We start from the raw sequence: 16,272 nt of genomic DNA, 5'->3' as shown, positions 1-16,272 counted from the left end.
AATATTCAGAAAGTGGAAACAACATAGATGTCCCTCAATCGAAGAATGGATAAAGAAATTGTGGTACATGTAGACAATGGAATACTCAGCTATTAAAAACAAGGACATAATGAAATTTGCAGGCCAATGGATGGAACTAGAAAAGATCATCCTGAGCGAGGTAACCCAGACCCAGAAAGACACACATGGTATGTACTCACTTATAAGTGGATATTAGCCATAAAGTACAGGATAGCCATCCTACAATCCACAGACCCAAAAAAGCTAAGGAATAACAACAGCCCAAGGGAGGATGCTTGAATCTCACTCAGAACAGGAAATAAAATAGACATCTGAAGTAGATGGAGGGAGGGAATGAGGTGGGACATAGGGTGAGGAGGGGAATGGAGGTGGGGATCAGATATGGGGAGGGGAAGACAGGGCTAGGAGAGGGAATGGAAATCGGTAGGGGGGTAATGGGGAAGGTTCCTGGGAGTCAAGGTAGTGACCCTCGCTGAGACTCCTAGCAGCAGGGATATGGAGGCTGAAGTGGCCACCTCCTGTAGCCAGGCACGACTTCCAGCAGTGAGAGGAGTACACCAATCTACTCACAAAACCTTCGACCCAGCCAATCAATGATTGGCCCAACTTGAGCAGCATTCTGTAAGAGAGAGCCCACCTCTGCTACTATCACTAATATTCTATTATGCTTGCAGACAGGAGGCTAGCATAACAGTCATCTGAGTGGCCTCATCCAACAGCTGATGGAAACAGATGCAGAGACCACAGCCAAACATTAGTCAGAGCTGGGGTAATCTTATAGAAGAGGAGTAAGAAGGATTCAAAGGATTCAGGACACCAGAAGAAAACCTACAAAATCAAGTAACTTGGGCCCATAGGTTCTCACAGAAATTGGACCACCAACCAGAAAGCATGCATGGGTCAGACTTAGGTCTCCCATACATACGTAACAGATGTGCAGCTTGTTCCTCATGTGGGACTTTTCACAGTAGGAGCAGGGGCTGTCTCTGACTCTGTGGTCTGTCTTTGTATCTCTTGCCCCTAACTGCACAACCTTGTCTAGCCTCAACAGAAGAAGATTGGCCCAGTACTACTTGATATGCCAAGGCAGGTGATATCCATGGCAAGTCTCCCCTTCTCTGAGAAGAAGGGGAGGGGGGGCGTAAGGAGAGTGAAGACAGGACTGGGAGGAAAGGATGGGGGTGGTTCCTATCAGGATGCAGAGTAATTGCTTAATGAAAATTTAAAAGAGAGAGAGAGAGAGAGAGAGAGAGAGAGAGACATGGTCCAGATATATCACTCCTGGGTGTATATCTGAAGGGTTCTAAATTAACATACCATGGAACTGTTTACACATCCATGTTTACTGGTGTACTGTTCAAAATAGCTACAAAATAGAACCATTCTACAGATCTACTCAAAGATGACCAGACAATGAAAATGAAGTACATATACACAGTGGTACTTTGTGCCACTGTGGTGATTTGAATGAAAATAACCCCCATAGGCTCACCGACAGGGTCATTATTTGAAAGAATTAGGACACGTGGCCTTGCTGGAGTAGACGTGGCTTGCTATAGCAACTATGTCACTGGGGGTGGCCTCTGGGTTTCAAAAGTTCAAGGCAGGCCAAGTGTCCCTCTCTTCCAGCTGGCTACAGATCCAGATGTAGAACTCTTGGATCCCTCTCCAGCACCATGTCTGCCTGCACACCACCATACTGTGGTGACAATGGACTAAATCTCTGAAACTGTAAGCCAGTCCCAATTAAATGTGTTTCTTTATAAGAGTTGAAATAGTCGTGGTCTCTCCACTAAAACCGTCACCATAAATAAAAATGATATCCTGACATTTTCAAGAAAATGAATGCAACTAGAAATCATTGTATTAAGAAAAATGTCAGATTCAAGAAACAAATACCATATTTTTTCCATAAGCAGAACTTGTTTTTAAAATGTGTGTGTGTGTGTGTGTGTGTGTGTGTGTGTGTGTGTGTGTGTGTGTTATTTGGGAGGGGTAAGGGTTGTCTCTGTGTTGTGTATGGTGTGTGGGGTGTGTGTTTGTGTGTGTAGGCATGAAACTAGAAATGAGATCAAGAAAGGCAAGAAAAGATCTTAAGGAAAGTGGATAAAAAGCAACTGAATACCTGTGACATGAAAGCAGAAGGAGGGATTATTTGGGGGATGGGAGAAGCAAGGGGAACACCCAGAGAAAGGATGGATGAAGTCAGAAGCGATGAGTGAAGTCAGGAGGAAGGGGCTAATTTAAAGTGAAGTGTGACACACATGCACAAAAAATGTTACACAGAAAAACATTACTTTGTATGCAAACTGAAAAACTGAGAAAGCCATGGCGTACCTGATACAGCATGATGGGTTCTATGTGGTATCCTAAGATATCAGCGAAGTTCTTAGCGATGACTGTTTTCCCACAGCCCTACAAACAGAAACACCATTGTGTGAGGGCTGGGGACACTCAAAGCTGACGAGCAAAGGCTTAAAATGAAGCTGCCATTCTTACCTTTCCTCCAATTAAACATATGTCCTTCACCATATGAGACTGCATCATCTCAGCCAGCAGCTGCTTATGACTCTGAGTCTGGATGAAACGGTCAGGTGCACAAGGCTGATTTAGTGCTCTAGTTCCCGCTGGCACCTGTCATTTTAATAAGGTAAATAAAATACACATTTTTTTCAAAATAGAAGTAATAAGAAGCACATAATTTTGACTGAAAAGTCCTTTACTACCATCTTATTTAATTCGACTCTATGCAATTGTTTCTCCATTCCAACAAGATGGTCCTTATCTAATGTTCACATTAGTCACCCCTCTAAAATTAAGTCCCACACTACCAAGCATGTTCAGAACATGTCATTTTCATTCTTTCTAACTTGTCATTAAAAAACCTACTACTAGTGCACAACATTATTTTTTTCGTAAACTCCAGTTATAGAACAAGATTCAGTTATCACACAACAATGAATTCCCTTCTTAAAAGCCATAACCAGATTCTCTCCACTTTTCTTAGTTTACCTCTAAAGTGTCTATCTGTGAAAAATCTTTCCTCCTATTCACCTACTTTTTCATTTTAGTTTTATTTTTTTTCTTTTTTCTCAGCTTCACTGGGCTTTGGACCTTTCTTCTCTGGAGACCCTTATTTAAGCTTTATTTTTCACTTATGTGTATGTATGTGTGTGTGAGTCTACACCACATGTGTAGGTAGCTGCAGAGAGCAGACATGTCTAATCTTCTGGAGCTGGAGCTCCAGGGAGCCACCTGACCTGGGTAATGGAAACTGAACTCTGTCCTCTGGAATAGCCACAAGCTCTCTCAACTGCTGAGCTATCTCTTCTACCGCTCTATGGGTTTTTTTTTAATTAATTTAATTTTTAACTTATACATAATCTTAAAAACCATGTGTATAAGTAGGATACTGTGTGATGTTTCTATATTACGTATATGTTGGGTAATGTTTGGATAAGATTGGCTGGTAAGAACTAAGGGCTAGCTGGAGAGGGCAGGATGCAATGAACTTGCAGGATCTTTACCAAGATGATCTGACATTATAGTGTATAAATTAAACATTAGAATGTATAAACATTATCTGTATATATAAACATAGATTAAGTGTGCCTCTTCCAATGCTTCTCATTTTTTTTCTTTTGGTTTGTTTGTTTGTTTTTTTTTTTCAGGACAGTCTTCCTATATCTAAGACTCTAATATACAAAATAAAATATCTAGTGTACAAAAAATACTCGCTAAAGTCTGAATCATGATAGAATGACTGATATTTAGTTCAAGGAATGGATAAGTACAGCTATATTTAAAATAATATTATGAAATAAATATATTTATTATAATAAAATAATAAATATTAATATATTAAAGTAAATTATCATAACAGACTTTTGCTAGGTCACACATAAGAAAGCAAGCATTTGTTCTTTCCTACTTTCTTACACTCAGCATTGTCAAGCTCTGCTTCATACAGAGCCCTAGACCCATACAGCAATGGTTAGGAGAAGAGAACACAGCAGAGGCAGCAGCTGGAGCACTAGGCCCAACATCATCCCCTCTCTAAGCACTGTTCAAGAGCATAGCTCCAGTTCAAACTGGTGCCTGCAGTTGGCAAAAACGTAACTTCAAAACAGGGTTCTCTACTAGGAAAATAGTTGAAAGCAATATTTCTTTTTTTCTTTATATTTATTCATTTTTCATACAATATTTTATCATGTTTTGCATCTCTCCCAATTTCTCCCAGATCTTCCGCATCCAATTTCACGTTCTTTCTCTCTCTCAAACAAACAAACAAAAATCAACATAAACAAAAAAACAATAAAATTAAAAAATGCCAGAACAAACAAAAAAGCTCACAAAACAAACAATCAAACAGCACAGAGTTTATTTTGTGTTGGCCCACTACTTTTGGACATGGGCCCTGCCCCTGATTGAGTGTGGTTGATGTATCTAGTGATATTCCTTTGGAGAACTGGTTTTCCCTTTGCAAGTGGGCATCCATTTGAAAGCACTATTCCTTACAGCACAAAACACTGTTCCTAGCCAACAGTGGATTTTCTCAGAGGTACACTTCACATTTGTGAAGGAGGGCTTTCCTTGTTTTGTTTTTTAAGATTTATTTATTTGTTATTTATCTAGCACTCTGCCTGTATACCAGACCTCACAATAGATGGCTCTGAGCTACCAGGTGGTTACTGGAAATTGAACTCAGGACCTTTGGAAGAACAGCCAGTGTTCTTAACCTCTGACCCATCTCTCCAGTCCCCATCTTCATTCTCACACAGCTCAGGTTACAACATAGACGCAGTCACAAAATCATGGCTCTAGAGAGGTGCAGCAGAGCCCAAGACTTACCAGGGGATCAAAAGCCTGAGGCCACAGAAGTAGCCAGAATGCAATAGATTTAGGATGAATCAAGCAGTGATGAAGTACCTTAATGGTCACCTCTTTTCCTGCGACCTGGATTGCCACATGCGCTTGAGAGATGTGGTTGTCAGTCACCCTCTCCACTCCTAAAATCTCTGTAGGAAGCAGGGGGTTCCCAGAACCTTGGAGCTCAAAGCGCTGTAAGTTAACAGAAAGATATACAAATTCACCTTTCATTTCAGAATTAATGTCAAGTAGCTGAAATTCTATTTAATTAGAACTGAAACCATTCTACATTATTTACACACGCAAAGGTTAGAAGTTAATGAGAATATTTTACTTTCTAGTAATACCTTTCTACTTGAACATTAATTAATGACACAAGAATAGTCCCTAATGTCTACTAACAGAAGGTGGAAATTCTCCATTCCTGAGCTGGTACAAGTTCATAATCCACATTTCTCAATAATATAACATTACAGTTTACTAGAAAGGGATGATTCTACTCTAGACAACACTTAAATGCAGCAGGTCTGTGTCAGGCACCTGCTGCTATTGTGTTCCCTAAACTCAGGAAAACAGAACTCAGACACCATTCAGCAGTCCCTTTGTGTAGATAGCTTAACTGACTAAAACACATTGCAGCCATCAGTCTTGCAAAGCACCTGGCATGGTGCCATCAGCACTGTACAGTTCCCAGTTTTGTGAATTGGGATTAAAAAGTCAGAACCACTGCTTGTTTCTTGATGTGAGCCAGTTTTTAACATTCTAACAAGGACTACATTTCCTTATGTGAGCTACCATATTAAAAATCCATACAGAGGATGGAGAGATGGCTCAGTGGTTAAGAGCACTGTCTGCTCTTCCCCAGGTCCTGAGTTCAATCCCCAGTAACCACATGGTGGCTCACAACCATGTATATGGAAATCTAATGCCCTCTTCTGGCATGCAGGTATACATGCAGATAGAGCACCAACACATAAAATAAATAAATAAATAAATCTTAAAAAATATATTTTGAATATAACCTAGAACCTCTGCTCGGATGTAGCCCATGGTAGCTCAGTATCCAAGTGGGTACCCTAGTAAGGAGAACAGGGACTATTTCTGACATGAACTCAATGGCAGGCTCTTTCACCTCTCCCCCCTATCCCCGAGGGAGGAGCAGCCCTGCTAGGCCACAGAGAAGGACTCTGCAGCCAGTCCTGAAGATTCCTGATAAAACAGGGTCAGATGAAAGGGGAGGAGGTCCTCCCCTATCAGTGGACTTGGAAAGGGGCAGGGAGGAGATGAGAAAGGGAGGGTGGGATTGGGAGGGAATGAGGGTGCGGGATGCAGCTGGGATACAGTTAATAAAATGTAACAAATAAAAAAATCCATACAGAGAGTAGATACATATGTGAAAACAAGAAATATTAATTGAAAATTTAAACCTGTGCTCAAAGTGTGTTCAATATGAAAAACAAAGGGCTTTTGAAATATTAAAAAGAAAAGTAAACTACACTCATTTTAGAACACTGTGATGAAAGATATACAGACCAATGAACAAACAACCATCTGATACTGAAAAAAATGACGGAACTCCAGAAAATAGCTTTCAGAAGAAAATTATGTTCAAACTCAATATTCAAACACAACAGCCCAGCTAAATCTTCATTCTGGAGACTAATCCCACAGGCAATCACTCCTTTCCAGAAATTTAAAAAAAAATTATTTGTGCAACCATAAAAATCGATGTTGAACGCTTTACATAATCCACATAGCACAGAACAGTGTGGTGAGAACTGCTTCCGTACTGCAACAACAAGTGACACATGGATTTCAGGGAGTGACACTATATTTCAAGGGAGACTTAAGAGAAAGGAACAAGGCACAGCCAAGGAATGAAATTCATCTAGATCAACAACCAAACAGCCATTATCTCCAAAAAAACAGGTGAAACCAAAGGTGTGTTCTTCCAGGTGTGGTACGTTTTCTAAGTGATAAAGGGTTTAAGTTGGAGCATGCATAGTCCAGAAACGATCACAAATGCATTCAACCATTTGCTACACTGGTTATACCCTTATAAGTAATTCCAGGTGAAACGTTTCAGTAGAGTAAGAAACATAGGCCAGATCACACTTCAGATAGCAGCGAAGCTCACCTTGCAAGGTGAGCTACCACTCAGAGGACTGCTAATCTGAATTAATCCTGGAGAAAAAGCGCTATGATTCAATACCATCTTAGAAAGGGATACCTGACATCATACTTTATAATTTTTTTATGAACTCTGAATTTCACTTAAACAAGCAGAAATAACACTTTCTAAAACACTTAGCGTCCACTAACTGCACTCTGATCTGTAATAAGATACATTACACTGATGTTGGTCTATAAAACTAATCCCTAATACCCAATCCTGACCCACTAAATCAGTGGTTCTCAACCTGTGGATAGTGACCCCTTTGGGAATCAAAAGACCCCTTCATAGGAGTTGCATATCAGATCTCCTGCATTTCAAATATTTACATTAAGATTCATAACAGTAGCAAAATGATAGTTATGCAGTAGAAACGAAAATAGTGTTATGGTTTGAGGCCCAACATGAGGAACTGTAGCAAAGAGTCACAGCATCAGAAAGGCTGAGAACCACGGCACTAAATGATCCTCTTTCTTCCTGCCTGTTTCTGGGCTACGGAGCACAAAAAAAGAAGCTCCACAGAGCATGTTCATCAGCCACCAAACAAGTTTATACTGTCCCTGTTCCCAAGAGGTGCTTTTCCTGTCTGCAGCTACTCAAACAACTGCTACTCTCCCAAGGAGTCAACAATAGGAGCCCATCTAGTGGGCATCAGCAGGCAATCTAGCTGGCACTGTCCTCTCACAACAGAGCCTTCAGGTAAACACACAGGCCTTACGAAAACATCAACCCTTTGAGAAAATACCACACACATCTATCTGACTCATGCTGCAATCTCTAGACCCCAGAATTATACATAGGATGTAGTCAGTGGTCAATAAAAGTTGACTAAACAGAAATACAAATGGAATTTTTTTTTCTTCATGTTCAAAATTGCCTATGCTTTGAGAGCTGTAGAGATGACCAACCCCTGACTATTTTTGGAGAGGACTCAAATTCAGTTTCCAGCACCCACATGACAGCTAGCAATCATCTCTAACTCCAGTTCCCTTTTCTGGCTTCCACAGGGACCAGACATGCTTGTGGTATATAGTCATACATGCAAGCAAAATATCCATGCACCTAAAATTAAAAAATAAACCTTTTTTTTAAATCCATCTATTTTTTTCATCAAAATCTTCTTTTCCTCCTTGTTCAATAAAAAAAAAAAAAGATTTCTATTTTAAGTCATTAAAAGTTATGAAAATCACATTCTAACTCTGGGTGAAAGGGTGTTTATATCACTCCAAAGCAAGATACAGTGATGCTCTAGAAATGTCCTCTCATTACTCAAGCCTTACAGTCCATATACCCCATGAACTTTGACCTTTGTTCCTAAAAGATGTTTGTCCTGTTACAAGAAACAGGCATTTCTTGAATTCACATCACTGCAGAGCCCCACCACCTTTTGCTTCAATCACCCCCAAACACACTTTACTAACAGGACGTCCTGCTCCATCTTCCTCTCTCCTTGGTGCTCTTATTTTTGGCTTAAATATTTGGCTCTGACTTTGGCTTATATTCCCTCTCCACTAACATTGCTCCTGGCAAATCCACGAACAACTACCGAATTTTATAAACTTATTTTGTTCCTATTTTACCATCTCTCCCTTCTCAGTCTACTCTGAAAGTTCTCCTCAATTTTCCCAACAACTTCACTTTAAGGCACATGAAGAAGAGATCATTTAACAAAAGTTATCAACTAAAAGAATATGGCATTCATTATGGCAAAGATCTTTCTTACAGTCTAATAGACTGAAACTTTTAATGACCCTCATGGCCAAGTGTTAAAACACACATTGAGACTAAGAAAACAACAACCTCACTTGCCTGAGATTTCCCGTGTGATTAACTTCTACAGCCTAAGCTACTGCACTGCTATGATCTTAAATTATGAACTCTTCCATGTTCCCCGCCCAAGGTTAACACATGTGCGTTTGTACATGTGCTATGATAACCATCTGCTAGAAACAGAAAATAGACTGAAAGACGCCGTATAAAATGAATATCCACCACAAACGCTGAATACGACATGGACATAGGATGCTAAGTCTATGATGTTTACAATAATGTTTGTAAGATTGTTATCTGGGTCAGTTGGAGTCAATGACTTCGTCCATTGTAAAACTGTTAAAGATTTCTGTAAAACAACCTTCATTCCTCCCCTGATGTGATGCTCACTGTACTGGTCAATGGCGGGGGTGGGGGTGGGGGTGGGGGGAGAGAAGCGCAAAGTCCTTTGTTAGAGACACGTGTGGCACAGACACACACAGGGACTGGGATAGATTCACAAGGCAGCATTGAGTCAGGGACAGATTCAGACTCATACAACAGACAGAAAGGAACAGTGAAACACACAGGCAGAGAGAAGTAGAGAATTCAAAACTGGGCTTGCTCTTGATTAAATGATACCAAGGGGAAGCAATTTGATTCCTTTTCCTAATTTGACACCAATATATTACTGTTAACTCTGACTTTATTATTAATGTGTTCAATGCATTTCCTTTCTTATTTTAAAAAACAATTCTACCTTATCCAGATACATCATTTTATAAATGATCTATTTCATGACACCTGGTTTTTTTCTTTCCAATCTATAAAATGCTGATCTATGCTACAGCCCCTCTGACATCTCCATGTTGATATCTAACATGCACCTCAATCAAATATGCCCGACCATGGGATCTGGATCTCCTACCGTCTCTCCCTCCTCAACTTCATCAATAAAAGTCCACAATCCAAAACACCTTGATTCCTTGATTGCTTGACTGAGCTCTGTATCCAGGTCACTAGCAGATCATATTGGCCCCACCTACACTTACCTCTTACCAACCTCATGGCTGGACAAAGCCCCAGAACCGCTCAACTGGATTAATAAAACCTACTGACCAACCTTTCTCTGCTTTCTCTCCAACACTCCACACATTTCTCATCTTAATCCTTAAGTATCAATGTTTCCAGGATTCAGTATCCAGTTTGTCTTCTTGCTCCCAGAGCTTATTGGACAATTCCCTATGGATGAATTCAACTAACACTCATACAGCAATGATTCCTAAGTATTTTTTTCCCTCAATTGCTCTGCTGACATGGGCAAGGGGCCCCAAAGCCCAGGAAGGACAGCCATGGGATCTCAAAACAGCAAAATACATTTGCCACCTGGGAATCTCCTGCCAAGAAACCCTCTGGCCACCCTTGCCCCGTACTCTGCGCCTGCACACTGGCCCCAAGCATTTACCTTTAATATCAAAATAGCTCTTAAAATAGTCCTGACTTACAATTTAAAAACTGCCAGACAAATCCATCTAGAAACCTCAAAGTCAGAAAGGTCCACCTGTAAAGAACTGTCCATTTTGCTCACAAACGTTCCTTCTCTTTCCCTCCATCAACTTACTTGTCCAAGGTGGGATTCATTTCTCTTTGATCCCTCACTTTTGCTCTCAGTCCTCCAACTCAGACTAATTTTTATCAGCTAGTAACATCTTTCCTTCCACCTCTGAAGCATTTCTCATGCCTATTTTATTCCTATTTGCCGCTGAACCATTGCTTTTACCAGAGCCATTCCTCTTTTAGCCAGTGTTATAAAATGTTATTAGAGTGTCTGCTGCCCAAACCAGACTGTAAATTTCCAAGAGGAGTGATCAGATAGCATCTGTTTCTGCATCTCTAGAATGCACTATGTAGACAATCATTTGACAAATAATGAATGTTCAATTAATGTTTGTTGAGTTGGAAAAAAATAAACACTAAACACAAGATTTTTTCCAAGTTTCACACAGAGAGATATGGTTCAGACTATATTATCAATGAACAAGATTTCTAAATCTCCAAAGGAACATTCTAATTCAGTCATTGTCATAACAGAGCCCTGCCTAAGTAGGGCTGAGTTGCAAGACATGATATAAGAAGCTTGGATGCATCTGTTACTAAACTGAGAGCAAGCATACCATTCTCAAAGCATGGCACGATGAGAATGAAAGCATTTTCTTTCAGAAGCCTTAACTAAAGCTAGAAGTGATTCCATAGCTACAGAGATGTTTTAAGAATAGGAGCATCATATGACAAGCACCATCTGGGCAATGAGGTCATTCCAGCCATTTCTATAGCTGGTTCAGAAAAAGGGAACGTATTCTGAGTTTTGGCTGACTGCATTTTCAGTGGGTAATAGGTTTTCCTTTAAAGTGCAGTCTAATTAAATGATTACATTAAAATTCAAATGCATATATAATTCAAAAGCATCTGCTCATTATTTTCTATGATATCTATAAAAGAAAATACACCCCTGCTTGATTTGTTCTATTAGAACAGATATGTCCATTTCTTTATTATACATCTTTCTGAATTTAACAAAGTTCACTAACTTCCACATTTCTTATCAAAACTATTTGAGGATACCACTCAGCTATGAACATTAGTTAAGATTAGCCTTGAAGAAATGAGAGAAATTTAAAGCAGCAATTAAGTTAGAATACCAGAAAGCAGATAAAAGAGCATCAGCCATGTGCAGCCCGATCCACTGCTAAGACAGGACACTTAATGCTCATATATGTGCAGAGAATATCAGTGTGAACAAGAGCTCTTTAGGTTCAGATGAGCTATGCTAAGGCTGTGATTTAACTCGCACTTCAGATAATTAAGGTGACCAAAACTGTCACACCTACTATCAAAGTTAGAATCTTTCTGTTTGTAGCATGAGCCTCTAACCAGATTTCTGCTTCCCTTATCATGAAGGCCAAAAGCAAGGGTAAAGCTAAGTAAAGTAGCTTTAGTACTTTCTTGAGAAATCCAACTCCTTAAACAGCTTTGGGGTAGGGGGGGCCTCCTTTAATGGGAACATTTTCTAAAGACAGAGGCAGACAGATCCTATTCATGGCCACCCAGGGCTACACAGTTAGACCCTGTTTCAAAAAGAAAAGAAGTATTTTAGATATTGTATATCATTCGTGCAATTTGTTTCTAGAGACTAGAAACACTTAGTGGAGTTTCTCTGTAAAAATGAACAATATTGCCCTGACTGAATTATCTACACAGTGAAGATTTCCCCCAGTTGTGACACAAATACGTGGCATTGCTTTATTCTATTGGAATGTCTGGTGCCACTCTCCTCCTCTTCTTCCCCGATATGTTCCCTTGTTCCCCATGGCATGCACACTGCACTGGGGACCTCAGGCAGCTCTGTGGAGCTGAAGCCTGTGATGACAAGCACCAGCTCCTCATGTGACATCACTGAATCAGTGTCCATCAGGTTCACATGTTGATTCAAAGGCAAGGTCTCCTTCTTCTCCCAGTTCAAAGGGTAAACCGTGAAGTGACCGAACTACATAGCCAAGCATGGTGGCTTCCTGCCTCAACCACTCAACACCCTTCCCTACTTTCACAGTTTTGAGTAGTTTCACCCTCTCTGCCACTGCCCCTCTGCTTTCTTCCTCCTCGCACAATAACCCTCATCATTCCTTCTTTCTGTGGATACTTTCTTTTTGACTTTGACACTTTAATATTTTCCCATTGTCTCGAGGTATGCAGAAGGCACTGAATTTTCCTGTACTTTCTAGGATTGCAACACTTGGTCAGTGGCTGATTGTTCATTTGTTTGTTTGTCTGTTTGTTAGAAACAGCATCTCACTATATAGTCGTGCCTGTCCTGGAACTCACTAAGTAGACCAGGCTGGCCTCAAACTCAGAGATCCACCTGCATCTACCTCCTCAGAACAGGAATTAAAGGCATACACTACTACACCTGGCTTGGTCAGTGACTACATCTTACCTGTTTCTTTTCTGACACCTCTTCTATTGCACTTTGCCTCTTTATTGTCTTACTATTTCTTCACATTTTTAAAAACTTCTGTCAATAACTGGTCATGGTGATACATGACTTTAATCTCAGCACTTGGGAGACAGAGGCAGGCAGATCTCTTTGGGCTTGAGGCCAGCCTAGTCTAAATAACAAGTTCCAGGCCAGCCAGGGCAGCACAGTAAGATTGTCTCAAAAAAAAAAAAAATCATCCACTGGAACTGGAAAATATTCTGAATGAGGTAACCAAAGCCCAGAAAGACACACGTTGCATGTTCTCTTACTTGTGGATTCTAGCTCTGAATTTTCAGAATTGATTACAGAACCTGAAGTAGACACAGAAACCAGGAAAGTGGAAAGGGACCACAGGAGCAAGGAGATGGAAATCTACAAACAGGGTGTCTTAGTTTTATATTGCTATGATAAAACATCATGACCAAGGCACTTAGAGAAGGAAGGAAGGGTTCACTTGGGGCTTACAATTCCAAAGACTTAGAGTCTATGACAAGAGAGCAAGGGCAGCAGACAACTCAGAGCTCACATCTGGATCCATAAGAGGAGGAGGAGAGCTAATGGGAATGGCTTGAGTCTTCTGAAACCCCAGTGAAAAACTTCTTCTGACAAGACCACACTTCCTAATACTTACAAACAGTTCCACTAACTAGAGACCAACTATCCTTTTTGCAATGTATGAAGGCTTAAGACAGAGATCCAAGACAGGTCAAAATGTAGAGAATAAGTAACTTTTGGGTGCCACCCCAGCCCCAATCAGTACATCTACAATGCAACCCCTACATCTAAGGCTCAGAGATCCTCACGAGAGATGTGGGGGGGGAGAAGAATGTAAGAGCCAGAAGACATAACCTGGTTGCTGCAACCATGAAATTTCAACAAATATGGCAACCTAAACAAGACCTGCACAATGACAACATGCCATTGTGGATGGGATTCCCTCCACATGAAGAGCTACAGGCAATCTACAGCTGCTGAGTTAGGAAGGAACAGTTTTCTCCAGATACTGAGCCCCCTGATAGGTATCCAATACCAAGTAGAGAATAAGCTATAAATACATGTATATACAAGAAACACTAAAAGGAAACACTATAATAGCTAACAATAATAACTATAAAAGTTATTATTATATAACCATAATAATAACTAATGGAGATACCTCCAGAAGATCTAACTAATGGGGTAGTTGGGGGCACATAGAGTTGGAAGGGGATAAAGTAAAAATGATGTAAATGTACTACTCATTTATGAAGTCTCAAATAATTCAAATTAAAAAAATAAAAATTCTATCCATAAACAAACTGAAAGAAAAAAAAAAACTACATGATAATCTCCTTAGACGCTAAAAAAGCATTTGACAAAATCCAACATCCATTCATGTTTAAAGTCTTGGAGAGATCAGTGATACAAGGCACATATCTAAACATAGTAAAGGCAATATACAGCAAGCCTATAGCCAACATCAAACTAAACGGAGAGAAACTTAAAGCAATCCCACTGAAGTCAGGGACAAGGCAAGGCTGCTCACTCTCTCCATATCTCTTCAACATAGTTCTGGAAGTCCTTGCTAGAGCAATTAGACAGTTGAAGGAGATCAAGGGGATACAAATTGGAAAGGAGGACGTCAAATCATCACTATTTGCAGATGATATAATAGTATACCTGAGTGACCCCAAAAATTCTACCAGGGAATGCCTACAGCTGATAAACACCTTCAGCAAAGTGGCCGGATACAAAATTAACTCAAAAAAAAAAAAAAATCAGTAGCCCTCCTGTATACAAAAGACAAAAGGGCTGAGAAAAAAATTAGGGAAACAACACCCTTCACAATAGCCACAAAGGACATAAAGTACCTTGGTGTAACCCTAACCAAGCAAGTCAAAGACTTGTATGAAAAAAATTTCAAGTCTCTGAAGAAAGAATTAGAAGAAGATATCAGAAGATGAAAAGATCTCCCATGCTCATGGCTTGGCAGGATTAACATAGTAAAAATAGCCATCTTACCAAAAGCAATCTACAGATTCAATGCAATTCCCATCAAATTACCAACACAATTCTTTACAGACCTGGAAAGAAAAATTATCAACTTCATATGGAATAACAAGAAACCCAGAATTGCTAAAACAATCCTCTACAATAAAAGATCTTCTGGAGGTATCTCCGTCTGTGATCATAAGCTGTACTATAGATCAACAGTAATAAAAACTGCATGGTACTGGCATAGAAACAGAATGGTGGATCAATGGAACCAAACAGAAGACCCAGAAATAAACCCACACACTTACGGACACCTGATTTTTGACAAAGATGCCAAAACCATACAATGGAAAAAAGATAGCATCTTCAACAAATGGTGCTGGTCTAACTGGATATCTATATTTAGAAAAATGCAAATAGATTCATACTTATCACCCTGCACAAAACTGAAGTCCAAGTGGATCAAAGACCTCAACATAAAACCAGTGGTATGTCTACGCAATGGAGTATTACTCAGCAATGAAAAACAAGGAAATCATGAAATTTGCAGGTAAATGGTGGGACATGGAAAGGATCATCCTGAGTGAGCTGTCCCAGAAGCAGAAAGACATACATGGTATATGCTCTCTCATATAGGCATGTAATATAGGATAAACCTACTAAAATCTGTACATCTAAAGAAACTAATCAAGAGAGAGGACACTGACTAAAATGCTCAATCCCCATCCCAAAAGACAAAGAGCAAGGACAACAGAAGAAGAAAAAAACAGGAAACAAGCTAGAAAACCACCATGGAGGGCCTCTGAAAGCCTTTGTCCTGCAGACTATCAAAGCAGATGTTGAGACTTATGGCCAACTGTTGGGCAGTGTGCATGGAATCTTATGTAAGAAGTGGGAAATTGTAAGATCTGGAGAGAACAGGAACTTCACAAGGAGAGCAACAGAACAAGAAATTTGAACACAGGGGTCTTCCTAGAGACTCATACTCCAACCAAGTACCATGCATGGAGATAACCTAGAACCCCTGCACAGATGTAGCCCATGGCAGTTTAGTGTCCAAGTGGGTTACATAGTAATGGTAAGAGGGACTGCCTCTGACAGAATCTGATTGGCCTGCTCTTTGATCACCTCCCCCTGAGGGGGGAGCAGCCTTACCAGGCCACAGAAGATGACAATGCAGCCACTCCTGATGAGATCTGATAGACTAATGTCAGAAGGAAGGAGAGGAGGACCTCCCCTATCAGTGGACTTGGGGAGGGCATGCGTGAGGAAGAAGGTGGGAAGGTGGGATCGGGAGGGGAGGAGGGAGGAGCTTATGGGGGGATACAAAGTGAATAAAGTGTAATTAATAAAAGTTAAATAAAAAATTAATTAAATAAATAAATAGATAGATTAAAGAATGAATGAATAAATAAATAAATAAATAAATAAATAAATAAATAAATAAATAAAT

General features: G+C 40.0%; 1 protein-coding gene across 1 annotated transcript in view; it reads right to left on the bottom strand.

Moving 5' to 3' along the window:
- Positions 1–16,272, bottom strand: part of Vwa8 (von Willebrand factor A domain containing 8) — a 355,260-nt gene that overhangs the window by 254,686 nt on the left and 84,302 nt on the right. The window contains exons 10-12 of the mRNA XM_055609598.1: positions 4,951–5,082; positions 2,521–2,655; positions 2,359–2,436 (exon numbers count right to left, since the gene is read on the bottom strand). Of these exons, the coding sequence (XP_055465573.1) occupies positions 2,359–2,436; positions 2,521–2,655; positions 4,951–5,082 (345 nt within the window). The remainder of the gene's footprint in view (positions 1–2,358; positions 2,437–2,520; positions 2,656–4,950; positions 5,083–16,272) is intronic.

This window comes from Psammomys obesus, unplaced genomic scaffold (genome assembly GCF_907164565.1).
Source record: "Psammomys obesus unplaced genomic scaffold, mPsaObe1.curated_primary_1811, whole genome shotgun sequence".
Lineage (NCBI taxonomy): Eukaryota > Metazoa > Chordata > Mammalia > Rodentia > Muridae > Psammomys > Psammomys obesus.
This window is presented reverse-complemented; position numbering and strand designations above follow the sequence as displayed.